Genomic DNA, 16365 nt, shown 5'->3' with positions numbered 1-16365 from the left:
AATATAGTCCTAAATGTAAAAATCTAAGACCGTAAAACTTCTAGACAACAGCATCAGAAAATCTTGATGACCTTGGATTAGGCAGAGGTCTTAGATATTACACCAAAAGCATGATCCACAAAAGAAAAAATATGGTTAAATGAACATAAATGAAAGTAAAAATGCCTGCACATTCAAAGACCATATGAAGAGGTATGCAAAGATAAGTCATAGACTAAGAAAAAATATTTGTAAACATATATATGATCAAGAAGTTGTATGTATAATATAGAAAGAACTCTCAAAATTTAACAAGAAAATAATAGATTTAAACAGATATTTCACTAAGATGTGCAAGTGACAAATAAGCACTTGAAAAATATGTCCAATGCCATTAGTTATTAGAGAATTGCAAATTAAACAACAGTGACATACTACTACACATCTATTAAAATGGCTAAAGTTTAACAGGCCAACCTTATTGTTAGAAACACTACTGGAGAGCGAGGGGCTTTGATAGCCATTGACTCTTGAGCAAAGGTATTTATTTTGTACTCTGTGACTTAGTGGAACCCTGCAGAAGGGAATTCCTGCCATTTAATTATTTATATTTCTTCTCCCTGGTGGCTCAGATGGTAAAGAATCTTCCTGTAATGCTGGAGACTGGGTTTAGTCCCAGGGTCGGTAAGTTCCCCTGGACAAGGAAATGGCAATCCATTTCAGTGTTCTTGCCTGGAGAATCCCATGGACAGAGGAGCCTGACAGGCTACATTTCATGGGGTTGCAAAGAGTCGGATACGGCTGAGCAACTAACACTATACTATATTGTTAATGTAAATTGACCAAATAAAATTATGTCCTTCATAGGCAGGAGCTGATAAACTGATACTGGGCTTGAATATGTTAAAAAAAAAGGTTTTGTTTTGTTTTTTTTCTATAGATAGGATGAGCTGAAACCAGGGAACAGTGAGTTCACTAGACAGGAGGAACATGGCTATTTGAAGTAAAAAGTCAATCTGCAGCATCATAATAAACAATTACTACTGATCTGTATATTCACAACAAAATAATGTCACTACATTTAATGAACAGCACCAAAAAATAGACATAGATGGACAAAAGTTCCCTGCTATAAATGGTAGCCTAGACTTAATGTCCTTGTGCATCCTTGGGAGTCATTCTTGGAGACCAGATTGAGATTGGTCTCTGGTAGAATGTTGTCCCCTGTCTATTGAACTTTCATGCTGCAAGAATAGGTAAAAGCCTTATTCTAAGTACAGACAAACTTTGTCCTTGTGTAATATCCTAAAGGGGAATCATAGTTTACATGCAATCTGGTGATCTGCTGTGAAAAGTGTTTATTTTGCCTTTTTCAATGTATTTGTTTGTCTTAGACACTGTGAACAAGGAAAGGAAAAATAAACAACCTTTGAACTCTTATCTTCCATTGCTTTTGTACATTCCATTGTGAAGTTGAGGGTAAGGATGTTCAAAAGCCTATGGGAAATTTATGTGTCTTCAGAATATTGTGCCTATTCTAATATGATGAGCTTTTAAAACACTTTTCTTAGAACAAGAGTCAATTTTTGTAATTGTATAGATACTCAGCTAATTTTGAATGCTGCTAATGGCATAACTATGTTTTTAAATCCAAAAATATATTCTTGTGTGCTACATTAAGATGCTCTTTCATATAATAAAGATTGTTTTCTTTTTTACTAACTCATTTCAAAGAGAAAGAATTTTGCTTGTAAGTAAGCTGTTTTTTCTCCTAAATATCACAAAACAATTCTTTTTTCCTCAAATAAATGAGAGCATTATGATCTTTAAAAAAGAAAATAGAAGTAGTTTTATTAATTTCACAAAGAGCTTACTTCAAAACAGGGGAAGTTATTAGGGATAAAGAATGCCATTACATAATTATAAAGGGGTCAGTTCCTTGAGAAAACAACAATCCTTAATGTGTATGTGCCTAACAACAAAGTATCAAAATACTTAAGGCAAGAATATGGAACTGCAAAGAGAAATAGATGAATCCACTATTATAATTGGGCTTTCCTGGTGGCTCAGCTGGTAAAGAATCCACCTGCAATGCAGGAGACCTGGGTTCGATCCCTGAGTTGGGAAGATCTCCTGGAGAAGTGAATGGCTACTCATTCCAGTATTCTGGCCTGGAGAATTCCATGGACTGTATAGTCAGTCCATGGGGTCTCAAAGAGTCAGACATGATTGAGTGACTTTCACTCACTATTATAGTTAGAGACCTTAACACTCTTCTGTCAGGAATGGACAGAGCCATCAGAGAGAAAATCAGTAAGGACATATTCTAACTCAAAAGCACCATCAATCAACTGGATATAATTGACATCTATAGTCTCCTTCATACGACAACAGTAGAATGCACATTTTTCTTAAACTCACATGGAACATTTACCAAGACCATATTTTGTGTCATAAAACACACCTTAAGAAATTTAAACAAGTAGAAATCATACTGTGCCAGCATGATTTGCATTAAATGCAATTAAACTAGAATTCAACAACAGAAAGCTGGAAAATTCCAAAATACTTGAAGATTAAACAACATGCTTCTTAGTAACACAAAGAAGAAATCTAAAAAGAAAGAAGAATATTTCAAACTAAATGAAAATTAAAATACAACTTATCAAAATTTGTGGGATGCAGCAAAAGCAGTACTTAGAGTGAAATCTGTAGTATTGAATGCAAATATTAGAGAGACAGATGCATTTGAAGAGAGGAACAGAGGAACTCCAAAGGAACAAGTAAGTTCTGTTGTTTATGCTCACTAGTGGGTTCATAGTTGTTCACTTTAGTATTAGTCTTTAAACTCTGCACATATATTACATACCTTCTTTATGCATGCCACATTTTACACTAAAGAAAAGATTATTGTATAATGAGTATAAATAGATAATTTACAGAACTATAAATAACCATTTAATGTATAAAAAGGTAGTCTGCATCACTTACGGTATAAATTCAATTTGAAATGCATTATCTTTTCTAAAATTTTAGATTGGCAAAGAGTTAAAAAAATTCATAAAGTCCAGTATTGTTAAGAATGGGAAGAAATGAGCCCTCAAATACAACTAATAGTTGTTAGAATAAGTTGTCACAATCATCCTGGAAGATGGTGCATCATATTGCTCCATACTAGCGTAATACTGCATAAGAGGAACTGTGTTTTATCTCGCTTATGTTAGTATTATGAGCATGTATTACAACAAATATAATTAATGTATTTTTAAAAGAGTTAACAAGAAAATTCAGATCTGTCTACATTTTTATAAGATATCAAGCTCTTGGTAATGTTCACCATAAATGTTTAATTTTGTAAACTTATTTTTATAATGATGTTATTTTTAGTAAGTTAAAGGATATAATGTATGGGGTCTCAAAAGTTAGAAATGAAAATCTTTTATCATTGAGCAAATTATCAGTCCTGCCATGAGTGAAACAACTTTTTTACATTACAGCAGAGCTACCAAGAAAAATGAGGAGGATGCATCAATTGACACCACTCAGGTAATCTACATAGAACAATTTATCTTTTTAAAATCTTTTCCACTATTATCATCATTTATACAAATATAATGGGTCTGTTCTTCCCTTATACAGATGGGTAATTGGTCAATGCTCAACTATATATAAATGGGACCTCCTGTAGGCCAGGCACTGTTCAAGGAGTTGGTGGTATATCATCAAACTAATCTAATTCCCTCATTATCATGGAGCTTACATTCTTCTAAGCCACATTAACCTTTTTGGACTTTAAGAACAAAGAAAAACTGTGGAATGGTCTTCAGCACAGATACATGGTCTGATTTCTGTGTCTAAAAGATTATTTTGGTTGAATTCTGGAAAATGGATGTTCCAGAAACCTCTCCATCCAAAGCCACATGCATCTTCAAAGGGTCTCTGACAGTAGCTATGGTCATCAAGAAGGTGAAAAATATTTCCAGTTTAATAATACAAATGCTTCTTCCTCTTGAGAACTGACCGAAACTGACCCTTAAGAACAACTAACATGGTTATTGTGCCTTACACATCTTTGCACTAATACATTAGACCAGCTTTGGGAAGACCTCTAGTCAAATAGCTTAGGTAGTGGTTTTGAATCAAACACCCCCTTACAAGAATCTGATGAAAGCTATGAACCATCTCTGTAGAAAAAAAATTTTTTCATACTATTTCAGGGAGTTCACAAACTTTAAAACCTATCTAGACCTCAGGATGTTAATCCCTGCATCAAGAATTCAGGTGTGATTTTAAAGAACCAAACACACAACACACAGACTCATAGAGGCTTTCATTATAAAGAAATAATCTAGAAACAGGAAATAGCTCATTTTTAAAAAAGAAATGTGCTTTTTTATATACACACACAATTCTTTTAAAACTTTTCATTTTACCAGAGAAAAAGAGACTTCTGTAAAGCTAGGACATTCATAGCTCTAGGTCAGAAGATTGCTAACCTGAGCAATCACCATCCCAGTTGACCTCTCCACCCAGCATAGGAATACAACCAGTAGTCTGGCTAATTGAAGCTGGTGAGAGAAAGTGCTGATCTCAGCCAAAATCTTTGCTTAGAGTCTCTCAAAAGAGACCCAGGTTATTTGACTCTAAATGTTTTGCTTTACCTATATAAAAACTACATTTTTCAAAGTGCTTTCCCATCATTTTGGCTCTTGTAAAGATATCCATGTCAAATGGTGTGGCAGTTCCTAAACAATTAAACATAGAATTACAATATGATCCAGCAATTACATTTATGGATATATATCCAAATGTAAAAGCGGGACTCAAACAGATATTTGTATACCTATGTTCATAGCAGAGTAGTATTCATAGTAGCCCAAAGGTAGAAGCAATCCAGCAACCCAAGAGTCATTGACTGATGAATGCACACACAAAATGAGGTATGTACACACAGTGAAATATTATTTGGCCTTAAAAAGGAAGGCAGTTCTGACACATGCTGCAAAATAGATGAATCTTGAAGACATTATACTAAGTGAAATAAGCCAGTCAGTCACAAAAGGACAAATACAGTGTGATTCTATTTATACGAGTTATCTAGAGTTGTCAAATTCATAAAGACAGGAGCTAGAAAAGTGGTTGTCAGGAGCTAGGGGGAGGGGAGATATGGGGCATTACTCTTAATGGTTGCAGTGGTTCAGTTTGGAAGGATGTGAAAGTTCTGGAGACAGATTGTGATGTTGGTTGCACAACAATGTGAATGTACTTAATGCCACTTAAAAATGGTTAAAATGGTAAGTTTTAAATTATACATATTTTACCACAATAAAAAATATATTCATGTTAGCTATAGCTCATAAGGATGATTAAAGGCATTTATATAGAACACATATCTAATTTAATATATTGATATCACAAATTGGTCTTTTAAAAGATATACTCATTTCCTCAGTCTAGTATTCTAATCAGATAAATGTGCTATTGTGGTAACTACATGTGTTGCCATATATAGCCTTAGTTTGCTACCTTTTTTCTCTTTTGTGCCTACAGGAAAATCAAGAGGAACTGGGCCTGTGGGAGGAGAAATTTGAAAATTTTGTGGATGTCAAAGTTAATGGTACAATTAAAATTGGTGTAGTGTTCTTTCCAAACAGTTCTTTCCAAAATAGCCAAAAGTTTCTATCTGAAAGTCTCTTGAGCTTTGGCACCTAAACACGTGACTTTTGTAAGGTGAACAGAAATCTCATATTTGGGACCACTATTCTTCAGTAACGGAGAAGGCAATGGCAAGCCACTCCAGTACTATTGCCTAGAAAATCCCATCGATGGAGGAGCCTGGTTGGCTGTAGTCCATGGGGTCGCTAAGGGTCGGACACGACTGAGCGACTTCACTTTCACTTTTCACTTTCACACATTGGAGAAGGAAATGGCAACCCACTCCAGTGTTCTTGCCTGGAGAATCCCAGGGATGGGGGAGCCTGGTGGGCTTCCGTCTATGGGGTCGCACAGAGTCGGACACGACTGAAGTGACTTAGCAGTAGCATTCTTCAGTAATGCATTGCAATAGAGAAATAGTGAGCGTATGACTTGTGGGGAGTGTAAGATAAATATAGGCCTCATGAAGCTTCTGTCTCATAGAGGGACCTAGGTCAGCGTATTGCTTGCATTTTTCAGTGAATCAATTGCAAATTCTACATTCTGTTTTTATGAGAGTCAAGTGATGAGAAACCCAGCTCATTAGCTCCAACATTTCAAGCCAGTGGTTCTCAACCTTTTCCAGGCCTCCCCACTATTCATGTGAGTGTTGAGTGACCATCTATGACATTTCTCACTACGCTTAGTGATGAGGGGGGACTTAGGGAATGTAGGTGGCAGGGAAGGAATTTGTCTCTTTAGGAGATAACTTTTCAAATACTTGGGGCTTGTTTATTGGAAAAAATACTTACTTTTCTCCTTCCTCCCTACCCTGTAGAATAACAGACCTTCTCTTAACTCCTTGAAAATCTCCAATCTAGCATCTATTTCTCTGCTGCTGCTACTGCTAAGTCGCTTCAGTTGTGTCTGACTCTGTGCGACCCCATAGATGGCAGCCGACCAGGCTCCGCCATCCCTGGGATTCTCCAGGGAAGAACACTGGAGTGGGTTGCCATTTCCTTCTCTAATGTATGAAAGTGAAAAGTGAAAGTGAAGTCGCTCAGTCGTGTCCGACTAGTAGCGACCTCATGGACTGCAGCCCACCAGGCTCCTCTGTCCATGCGATTTTCTAGGCAAGAGTACTGGAGTGGCTTGCCATTGCCTCTAGCCTAGTATAATGAACAGGACTGACAGCATAGCCCAAAGTTATAAATAGGGGAGCCCTAAGGCTCTCCTTTATGTAACATTATAATCCTTTCTGTATCTTACCTATAGCAACCCCTTTCCATAAACTCCTCCAAATAAGGACCGTTTGATGTCAAATACTTTTCAGTTTAGTTCAGTTCAGTTGCTCAGTCGTGTCCGACTCTTTGCAACCCCATGAATCACAGCATGCCAGGCCTCCCTGTCCATCACCAACTCCCGGAGTTCACTCAAACTCATGTCCATCGAGTCGGTGATGCCATCCAGCCATCTCATTCTCTGTCGTCCCCATCTCCTCCTGCCCCCAATCCCTCCCAGCATCAGACTCTTTTCCAGTGAATCAACTCATCACATGAGGTGGCCAAAATATTGGAGTTTCAGCTTTAGCATCAGTCCTTCCAGTGAACACCCAGGATTGATCTCCTTTAGAATGGACTGGTTGGATCTCCTTGCAGTCCAAGGGACTCTCAAGAGGCTTCTCCAGCACCGCAGTTCAAAAGCATCAATTCTTCGGCGATCAGCTTTCTTCACAGTCCAACTCTCACATCCATACATGACCACGGGAAAAACCATAGCCTTGACTAGGCGGACCTTTGTTGGCAAAGTAATGTCTCTGCTTTTTAATATGCTATCTAGGTTGGTCATAACTTTCCTTCCAAGGAGTAAGCGTCTTTTCATTTCCTGGCTGCAATCAGCATCCGCAGTGATTTTGGAGCCCCAAAAAATAAAGTCTGACACTGTTTCCACTGTTTCCCCATCTATTTCCCATGAAGCGATGGGACCAGATGCCATGATCTTAATTTTCTGAATGTTGAGCTTCAAGCCAACCTTTTCACTCTCCTCTTTCACTTTCATCAAGAGGCTTTTGAGTTCCTCTTCACTTTCTGCCATAAGGGTGGTGTCATCTGCATATCTGAGGTTATTGATGTTTCTCCCGGTAATCTTGATTCCAGCTTGTGCTTCTTCCAGCCCAGCTTTTCTCATGATGTACTCTGCATATAAGTTAAATAAGCAGGGTGACAATATACAACCTTGACATACTCCTTTTCCTATTTGGAACCAGTCAGTTGTTCCATGTCCAGTTCTAAGTGTTGCTTCCTGACCTGCATACAGGTTTCTCAAGAGGCAGGTCAGGTGGTCTGGTATTCCCATCTCTTTCAGAATTTTCCACAGTTTATTGTGATCCACACAGTCAAAGGCTTTGGCATGGTCAATGAAGCAGAAATAGATGTTTTTCTGGAACTCTCTTGCTTTCTCCATAAGAGTAAATATAAATCAATGTTCTCTCTCTTAGTTACTTTCATTTTTCCCATATCTCTAAAATAATTGCTAAATAAAGGACTTTGTCTTTGGTTAAAGGAAATTTTTATATCTACAATCAGAAGGAAGGGGATGTATATTGAGGAGCTAAGAGAAGTACTCCTGGTGCCCTTGACCTCACAGTTCTTGTATGCAGTAAGAATGAACAATCAGGCAGAAGACACCCAGCCTTTCATCTGGCAAGCATTAAAAGTGCTCACTACCCTCTTCTTCCTAAAGCAAACAAGTATGCAGTATAGTTCAGGAAAATTTAGGGAAAAAATCTAAAACTTTGTAATCATATTTTACAGCTAGAAAAGAAATACACTGTAAATGTGGGAACACAGAGAACTGTAGCACACAACTAAGAAAACGTAACTAATAAGTGACCAGAACTTTGCCTTGTACATTTTTTTGTATCCCCACAACACCTGAATACAACAAAGTACAGAGAGTCAGCATATGTGATTGATTAGGGCCAGCTCAAGTCCCTTAATCCATAGTCTAGTCATCTTGCTATTCCTATATTTAACTGAATCTCATTAATTGATTGTCCCATTGAGAAGCAAAACTCAGTCACTCTCCTGGTCCCTGTAGGTCCTGCCTCCATTGGTTTGGATTTCTCTTTGCATGGTTTTGAGCATCTCTATGGAATCCCGCAACATGCTGAATCACACCAACTTAAAAACACAAGGTAAAGTGAAAAGGATTCTTACAGGAGGCTCTGGTTTCTGGACTGGAAAAGTTTGAAAAGAAAATATGTGCGATATCTGAGTCAATGCTAATATGTGCCTGACCTTTCCCTCTTTGATATTGCTTGTAGAGCTTTAAGAATTTCCCTTTAATGATCACTCAGAGCAATGTTGTTCAATTTTTATTTTGTTTTTCAGCAAAAATTAGATAATTATAAAAACTGTAATGATGAACTTAAAAGTATAGAAGACATAAAAACATGGAGCTGAGCAACTGAGCATGCATACACTCATGGTTGAAGTAGCAGAAAGATCTTCGTTACATCACCTTCCTGGGCTTTGCTTTTGTCTCTCAAGTCCTTTCTGGGGAACCCTGGGAAATATACTGTGAAGATCAGTGACCTAGAAAAAGGCTTTTTACTCAAAAAGGACAGTGAGCCAGAATGGAAAAGTGTGGCATCTCATATCACCTTGGATTCCCTTGGGGAGATTATTTCCAGCTAACACCATTGACCAAAAAATGCCAGAGGTATCAGATGAAGAGGAAGCAGAACTGAAAGAGTCTGGTCAAGTTTGCCTGGTTCAGATGCTGTTTAGATGTAGACAGACATAGTGACAAGTGAATCAGAAACTGTGTTACTCTCACACCAACCTGAGCTCCGTGCTTCCTACCTCAATTCAGTTCCTAATCTTTCCTTACTCAGCACTGTGGAGGCATGTTAGGACACGATCATTTTGTTTTAGTGACAGAGAAATACTCACCAAATCTGTCAATTTAGTTTTTGCATGCTACTGTGGAAGATTCATAGGAAACAGTCCTCTCCTCACAAGAGATACTCAGAAAAGATATCTAAGATATGAGATACGCATGCCAATAGTAGCATGAAGAAATGCCAAAGGAATCAAAGGAGGAGGATCATATTCAGTCAGATTGAGTCAGAAAACCTTTAGTCAAGAGCTGAGCTTTGAAAGATGTATCGGACCCAAGTCTTTGCAGGGGAAGTAAATAAGTGTTGGTCGCTCAGTCGTGCCCGATTCTTTGCGACCCCATGAACTGCAGCCCACCAGGCTCCTCTGTCCTTGAGATTTTCCAGGCAAGGATACTTGAGTGGGTCCCCATTTCCTTCTCCAGGGGATCTTCCCAACCCAGGGATCAAACCTGGGTCTCCTGCACTGCAGGCAGATTCTTTACCAACTGAGCTACAAGGGAAGCTTTGCAGGGGAGAATGGAGCTGTAATATTCATTAATACTACATACATGATGGTCATTTGTAATCCTTCTTTGTATGTTTCAGTGATGGTGATGCTTACCGTCTTTATAACCTAGATGTCTATGGATATAAAATACATGACAAAATGGGCATTTATGGTTCTGTGCCTTATCTGCTGGCCCACAAACTGGGCAGAACTCTAGGCATTTTTTGGCTAAATGCCTCAGAAACACTAGTGGAGATCAAAACAGAACCTGCTGTAAAGGTGAGCTATGGATTATGACTGCATACCATACTTAAAGAAGAGACAAAACTAGTGAAATGTAATCATAGTTCAGGGATTTCTAGTGTCAGTCCTCTGCCACTAGAGTCCTTCCAGTATAACTAGGGAAGGCGATTGATATGTACAGAGGAACAGACTATTACACATGTAAGGGTGGGTCTTGTGGGTTAGAGGGACATTTTTCAGACTTTCATTCCATTCCTTTTTCAGTACACACTGACCCAGATGGGCCCAGTTGCTGCTAAACAAAAAGTCGGGTCTCGAACTGATGTGCACTGGATGTCAGAGAGTGGAATCATTGATGTTTTTCTGTTGACAGGACCTACTCCTTCTGATGTCTTCAAGCAGTATTCATACCTTACAGGTACTTGCATGTGGAAATACCAGTGTCTTGTTCCATTGTATTTCTTCTAAACCATGTAGAATCACTGAAAATTAACATTTGTTGCACATGATATAGCATTTATAAGCAACTTACCCAAGCTTTTTAAGAAGCAAGCATTTATCCTTCTACTCTCATCCCATTCAGCATCTCCTATCATTCCCTTTAACCAGTGGAATGGTTAAACATTCCACTAGGGCTGGTAATCTCCATTCTCTAGTCACTAATGTTCACCCATCTGCCTTCCTTGGAGACTTAAAGGCTCCTGGGCTTTCTTTACCTTTAACCCCTTTAATCCCTGGGCTTTCTCTACCTTTATCTTAGGTAATTATCCCAATCTGAACTTTTATATGTTCTCTTCTCCATTAAAATATACCACTGGGATTAGCATTAAAGCATTTTTATCTTTAAAAGATATGTCAGATCATTTTGATTAATGCAGAAAAAGCATTTGACAAAATCTAACACTATTTCACGGAGAAGGCAATGGCAAGCCACTCCAGTACTCTTGCCTGGAGGATCCCATGGATGGAGGAGCCTGGTAGGCTGCAGTCCGTGGGGTCGCTAAGGGTCGGACACGACTGAGCGACTTCATTTTCACTTTTCACTTTCACATATTGGAGAAGGAAATGGCAACCCACTCCAGTGTTCTTGCCTGGAGAATCCTAGGGACGGGGGAGCCTGGTGGGCTTCTGTCTATGGGGTCACACAGAGTCGGACACGACTGAAGTGACTTAGCAGCAGCAGCAGCAACACTATTTCATGATAAAAACATTCAGAAGACTAGGAATAACAGGAAGCTTCCTCCACATGATAAAAGGCATTTATGAAAAATTCACAGCTATCTTCATACTCAATTCTGAAAGATTGCAAGGTTTCCCCTAAGATCAGAAACAAGATGAGCTGCTACTGAACATTGTAGTTAAAGTTCCAGCCAGAGAAATTAGGCAAGAAAAAGAAAAACCATCCAACTTTGAAAGGAAAATGTAAGATTTTCTCTGTTCACAGACAATGTGATACTGTATGATAGAAAATCCCAAAGAATACACATACACATACACACAATTAACCTAAGTTGTACGGTACATTATCAACATACAAAATTGGTTGTGTTTCTGTATACCAGAAATGAACAATCTAAAAATGAAATTGACAAGACAATTCCATTTACAGTAACATTCAGAAAAATAAAATACCCAGGAATAAACTTAACCAAGGAGGTAAAAGACTTGTATGCCACAAACTAAAAAAAAAACAAAAACCTGAACTAAAGAAGGCCAAGATGCATAAGAAGAAATCCCATGTTCATGGATTGGAAGATTTAATATGATTAAGATGGCAATCCTACTAAAAGCTATCGATTGGTTTACTACAATCCCTGCCAAAATCCAATGTCATTTTTAAGTAATAGAAAAAATGATCTTCAAATTCATATGGAATTTCAAAGAGCCTGATTAGCCAAAAAGTCCTGAAATTAAATGTTGAAGGACTCACACTTTCTAATTCCAAAACTTATTACAATGTTAAAGTAATCCAAACAGTGCAGTACTGGCATAAGGACAGACGTATAAGCCAATGGAATAAAATTGAGAGTCTAAAAATAAACTCATAGATCTATGGCCTGTTGATTTTCAATAAATGTTCAAGACCTTTCAATGGAGAAATAATTATGTCTTAACCACATGGTACGGGGACAACTGGATATCCAAATGCAAAATAATGAAGGTGGACTCTTATCTCACACCATATACAAAAAATTAACTCAAAATCGATCGATGGAATAAATATAAGAACTAAAGTCATAGAACTCTTATAAGAAAACAGGTAAATCATGACCTTGGATTTGGCAACAGATTCTAACGATGACACCAAAATCATGAGCAACAGAAGAAAAAAAAAAACAGGTAAGTTGGACCTTTTTTTTTTCTTTCAGCTGTGCCACTTGACATGTGGGGTCTTTGTTCCTCAACCGGGGATCTAACGCACACCCTCTGCAGTGAAAGTAGGGAGTCTCAACTACCAGACCACCAGGGAAGTTGCAAGTTGGACTTCTTTAAAACTAAAAACTTTTGTGAATCAAAGAACATTATCAAGAAAGTGAAAAGCCAACCTATAGAATGGGAGAAAATATTTGCAAATCATATATATGGTAAGGGTCCAGTGTCCTGAGTATATAAAGAACTCTTGTAACTCAACAGCAAAAAGGAACAGTCTAATTCTAAGATGAACCAAGGGCTTAAATAGACATTTCTCAAAAGAAGATGTACAAATGGATTAATGAGCATCTGAAAAGAAGCTCAACAGCATTAGGTAAATTAAAATCATAATGAGATACTGCTTCAAACCCACTGGGATGGCTCAATCAGAAAGAAAAGAGAGAGAGAAAATAGTAAGTGTTAGTGAGGATGTGGAGAAATTAGAAACTGTACATTACTGGTTGGAACATAATATGGTTCAGCTGCTGTGGAAACAGTTTGGCAGTTCCTCAAAAAGCTAAACATAGAATTACCATATGACCCAGCACGATGATTAATCTTGTGTGTCAAGTCATGGTGCCCAGATATTTGGTTAAACACTAGTGTAGATGTCACTATGAAGTTATTTTTTAGATGAGATTAATAATCAGTAGACTAGAATAAAGCGGACTCATACTCTGTAATGTGAGTGGGTTTCATCCAATCAGTTGAAAACCTTGAGAAAAAAGGACTGAGGTGTCCCCCTAAAGAGGGGCTTCTTCGGTGACTCAGCAGTAAAAGAATTTGTCTGCAATGCAAGAAACACAGGAGACATAGGTTCGATCCCTGGGTTGGGAAGATACCCTGTAGGAGAAAATAGCAACACCATCCAATATTCTTGCCTGGAGAATCCCATAGACAGAGGAGCCTTGCAGGCTACAGTCCATAGGGTCACAAAGATGTGGACACAACCAAGCAACTGAGCACACACATCCCCTAAAGTAAAAGGAATCTATCGTGAGACTGTCTTGCAGACTGTCAGGCTGCAACTTCAACCTTTCCCTGGGTCTCCAGGCTGTCCTACCTGCAGGATCTAAAGCTACCAGCCCCTACAATCACATGAACCAGTTCCTTAAGATCAATCAGTCATTTTCTTTCTCTGTGTATGTATAAATACATATATACATATCCTTTTGATTCTGTTTCTCTACAGAACCCTAACTAATTCGTCCAGCAGTTCCCCTCCTAGATATATACTTGAACTGAACGGAAACTGAACAGATACTTGTATGCCAAAGATCACTACAGCATTATTTACCAGAACCCAAAAGTGGAAACATGCTAAGTGCTCATGAAAACTGAATGGATAAACATGGTCTTCCCTGGTAGTACAGTGGATAAGAATTCACCTCCCAATGCAACAGACATGGATTCAATCTCTGGTCCAGGAAGACTCCACATGCTGCAGAGCACTAAAGCCTGCATGTCACAACTACTGAAACCTGTGCCTCTAGAGTCTGTGCTCTGCAACAAGAGAAGCCACTGCAATGAGAAGCCGGTGCACTGCAACGACGAGTAGCCTCCACTCACCATAACTAGAGAAAGCCCTTGTGCAGCAATGAAGACCCAGCACAACCAAAAATAACCTAATTAATTTTTTTTTAAAGATGAATGGACAAACAAAATGCTTTCTTCTTGATGCCCTAAGTGTGTGACTCAGTGCTTAGACCTTGTAGATATTCAGGAAACACTTATCAAATGTATAGTTAAAATTGTGGTGGTACCTGGCTCAGTTGTCATCTCCCCCTTTTAGGCACACAAGCCATGCCCCCTCTCTTTTCTCTGGGATACCATCAATGCCGCTGGAACTACGAAGATGAGCAGGATGTAAAGGCAGTGGATGCAGGATTTGATGAACATAACATTCCTTATGATGTCATGTGGCTGGACATAGAGCACACAGAGGGCAAGAGGTACTTCACCTGGGACAAGAAAAGATTCCCAAACCCCAAAAGGATGCAAGATCTGCTCAGGAACAAAAAACGCAAGGTAAAATAAGCCAGTGGGCTCCCCAGGTGGCATAAGTGGTAAAGAACCCGCCTGCCAATGTAGGAGATGTAAGAGATGCAGGTTTGACCCGTGGGTTAGGAAGATCCCCTGGAGGAAGGCATGGCAATCCACTCCAGTATTCTTGCCTGGAGAATCCCATGGACAGAGGAGCCTAGCAGGCTACAGTCCATGGGGTCGCAAAAAGCTGCACACAACTGATGTGACTTAGCATGCACGTACACACAAGACAACATTCTGAACCTTTTCATTGCAGAGCATTTAAAAATGTTTAAGTTGCTTTGGCACGTTAGTGAACAAGAACCATCTTGTAAAAAATTGGCCGGAAAATAGTATTTTCAAGTGTAACTGTAATTGTGATCATAGAAAAGCTTTGGTGAAAAGGTGATAATGCTATCCACCCCTACCTTAGTGGGTCTAGGTCCCCATAAGGATGAAGGGGCCTGCCATTCAGTTCCATTCATTGTGACCAGCGTGTACTAATGTGATGGGTGCACCTCAGATAAAATTTGATGTCGAGATTGATGATATCACTCTGGCACCAAAAGGGTATGAAAAGGTTAATTAGTCCCATAGTGAGGCATTTTAGGGGTACAGAGCTGCTCCCAAGCTCCTCTGAAAATGGCCTAAGAGAGCTGGGAAAGGAGACAGGCTCAGGTTTTAAGGTGGTTACAGTGTTGAACTGGGGTGAGGGTTCCTGTGCGTGCACTAGGGCTTGTGTGGTTTGAACTTCTTGTTGGCCCCAAAGAAGGAAGCATCAGGGCTTTGTCAGCATGCACAGATGTGGGCAGAAGGGTAAAGGGCCTGAAGATGTGGTGGGGCTTGAAGCTCTTAACAGTTGGTCAGAAATGGAGTCAGATTCTTTAGTACACTATTTTTCCTGCATGCTTCCCTGATGGACTCTACCTGTCCATGTGGCCAAGGAAAGAAGTAAAATAGAAAATGAGGACAGGGAGATGGCACTGGAAAGTATGTAATGCAGGTGTGGTGGTGGTGTTGGTCATGACAATAATGAAAAGAGTGAAGGAGAAAAAAACAGAGGAAAAAGGGAAGAATCCCATATGTATCTCATGAACGGATCTCTCAGTCCCTCTCTGTGAGATTCAAGTTGCCTTTTCAACCCATTCTGTTGATCCCCAGGCCTTTTACAAATTTTCAAAGCCAATGCTGTTAATTCTTAATCTTCCAATTAATAAACATTTATTGGTGTTTATTATTGAAGCATCCCAAAAGCTCAGAGAAGGCAATGGCACCCCATGCCAGTACTCTTGCCTGGAAAATCCCATGGACAGAGGAGCCTGGTGGGCTGCGGTCCATGGGGTCGCTAAGAGTTGGACACGACTGAGCGACTTCACTTTCACTTTTCACTTTCATGCATTGGAGAAGGAAATGGAAACCCACTCCAGTGTTCTTACTTGGAGAATCCCAGGGTTGGGGGAGCCTGGTGGGCTGCGTCTATGGGGTCGCATAGAGTCGGACACGACTGAAGTGACTTAGCAGCAGCAGCAACAGCCCAAAAGCAAACTGACAGATGAATGGATAAAGGAAATGTGGTATATACATATGATACAAAATTACTCAGTCTTTAAATGGGAGGCCATTTGGATACATGCTACTACAACATGAATGAACCTTGAGGACATTATGCTGAGTGAAATCA

At 39.2% G+C, this 16365-nt stretch overlaps 1 protein-coding gene across 9 annotated transcripts in view; it reads left to right on the top strand.

Annotated features, from left to right (window-relative positions):
- The window catches only part of GANC (glucosidase alpha, neutral C), a 78171-nt gene that overhangs the window by 21886 nt on the left and 39920 nt on the right, over positions 1-16365 (top strand). For 6 of the 9 annotated variants that reach the window (XM_055435867.2, XM_055435864.2, XM_055435865.2 and 3 more), the window contains 7 exons: positions 3477-3525; positions 5530-5596; positions 8713-8809; positions 10103-10283; positions 10512-10665; positions 12617-12832; positions 14452-14687. In XM_055435867.2, the coding sequence (XP_055291842.2) occupies positions 3477-3525; positions 5530-5596; positions 8713-8809; positions 10103-10283; positions 10512-10665; positions 12617-12832; positions 14452-14687 (1000 nt within the window). The remainder of the gene's footprint in view (positions 1-3476; positions 3526-5529; positions 5597-8712; positions 8810-10102; positions 10284-10511; positions 10666-12616; positions 12833-14451; positions 14688-16365) is intronic. The other 3 variants (XM_055435866.2, XM_055435872.2, XM_055435871.2) reach the window with 3 other exon arrangements.

The sequence above is a fragment of the Moschus berezovskii genome, chromosome 9 (genome assembly GCF_049115385.1).
Source record: "Moschus berezovskii isolate FMDL1 chromosome 9, NW_MosBer_1.0, whole genome shotgun sequence".
Classification (NCBI taxonomy): Eukaryota; Metazoa; Chordata; class Mammalia; order Artiodactyla; family Moschidae; genus Moschus; species Moschus berezovskii.
The sequence above is the reverse complement of the archived record's forward strand: the minus strand, read 5'-3'. Positions and strand labels throughout refer to the sequence as shown.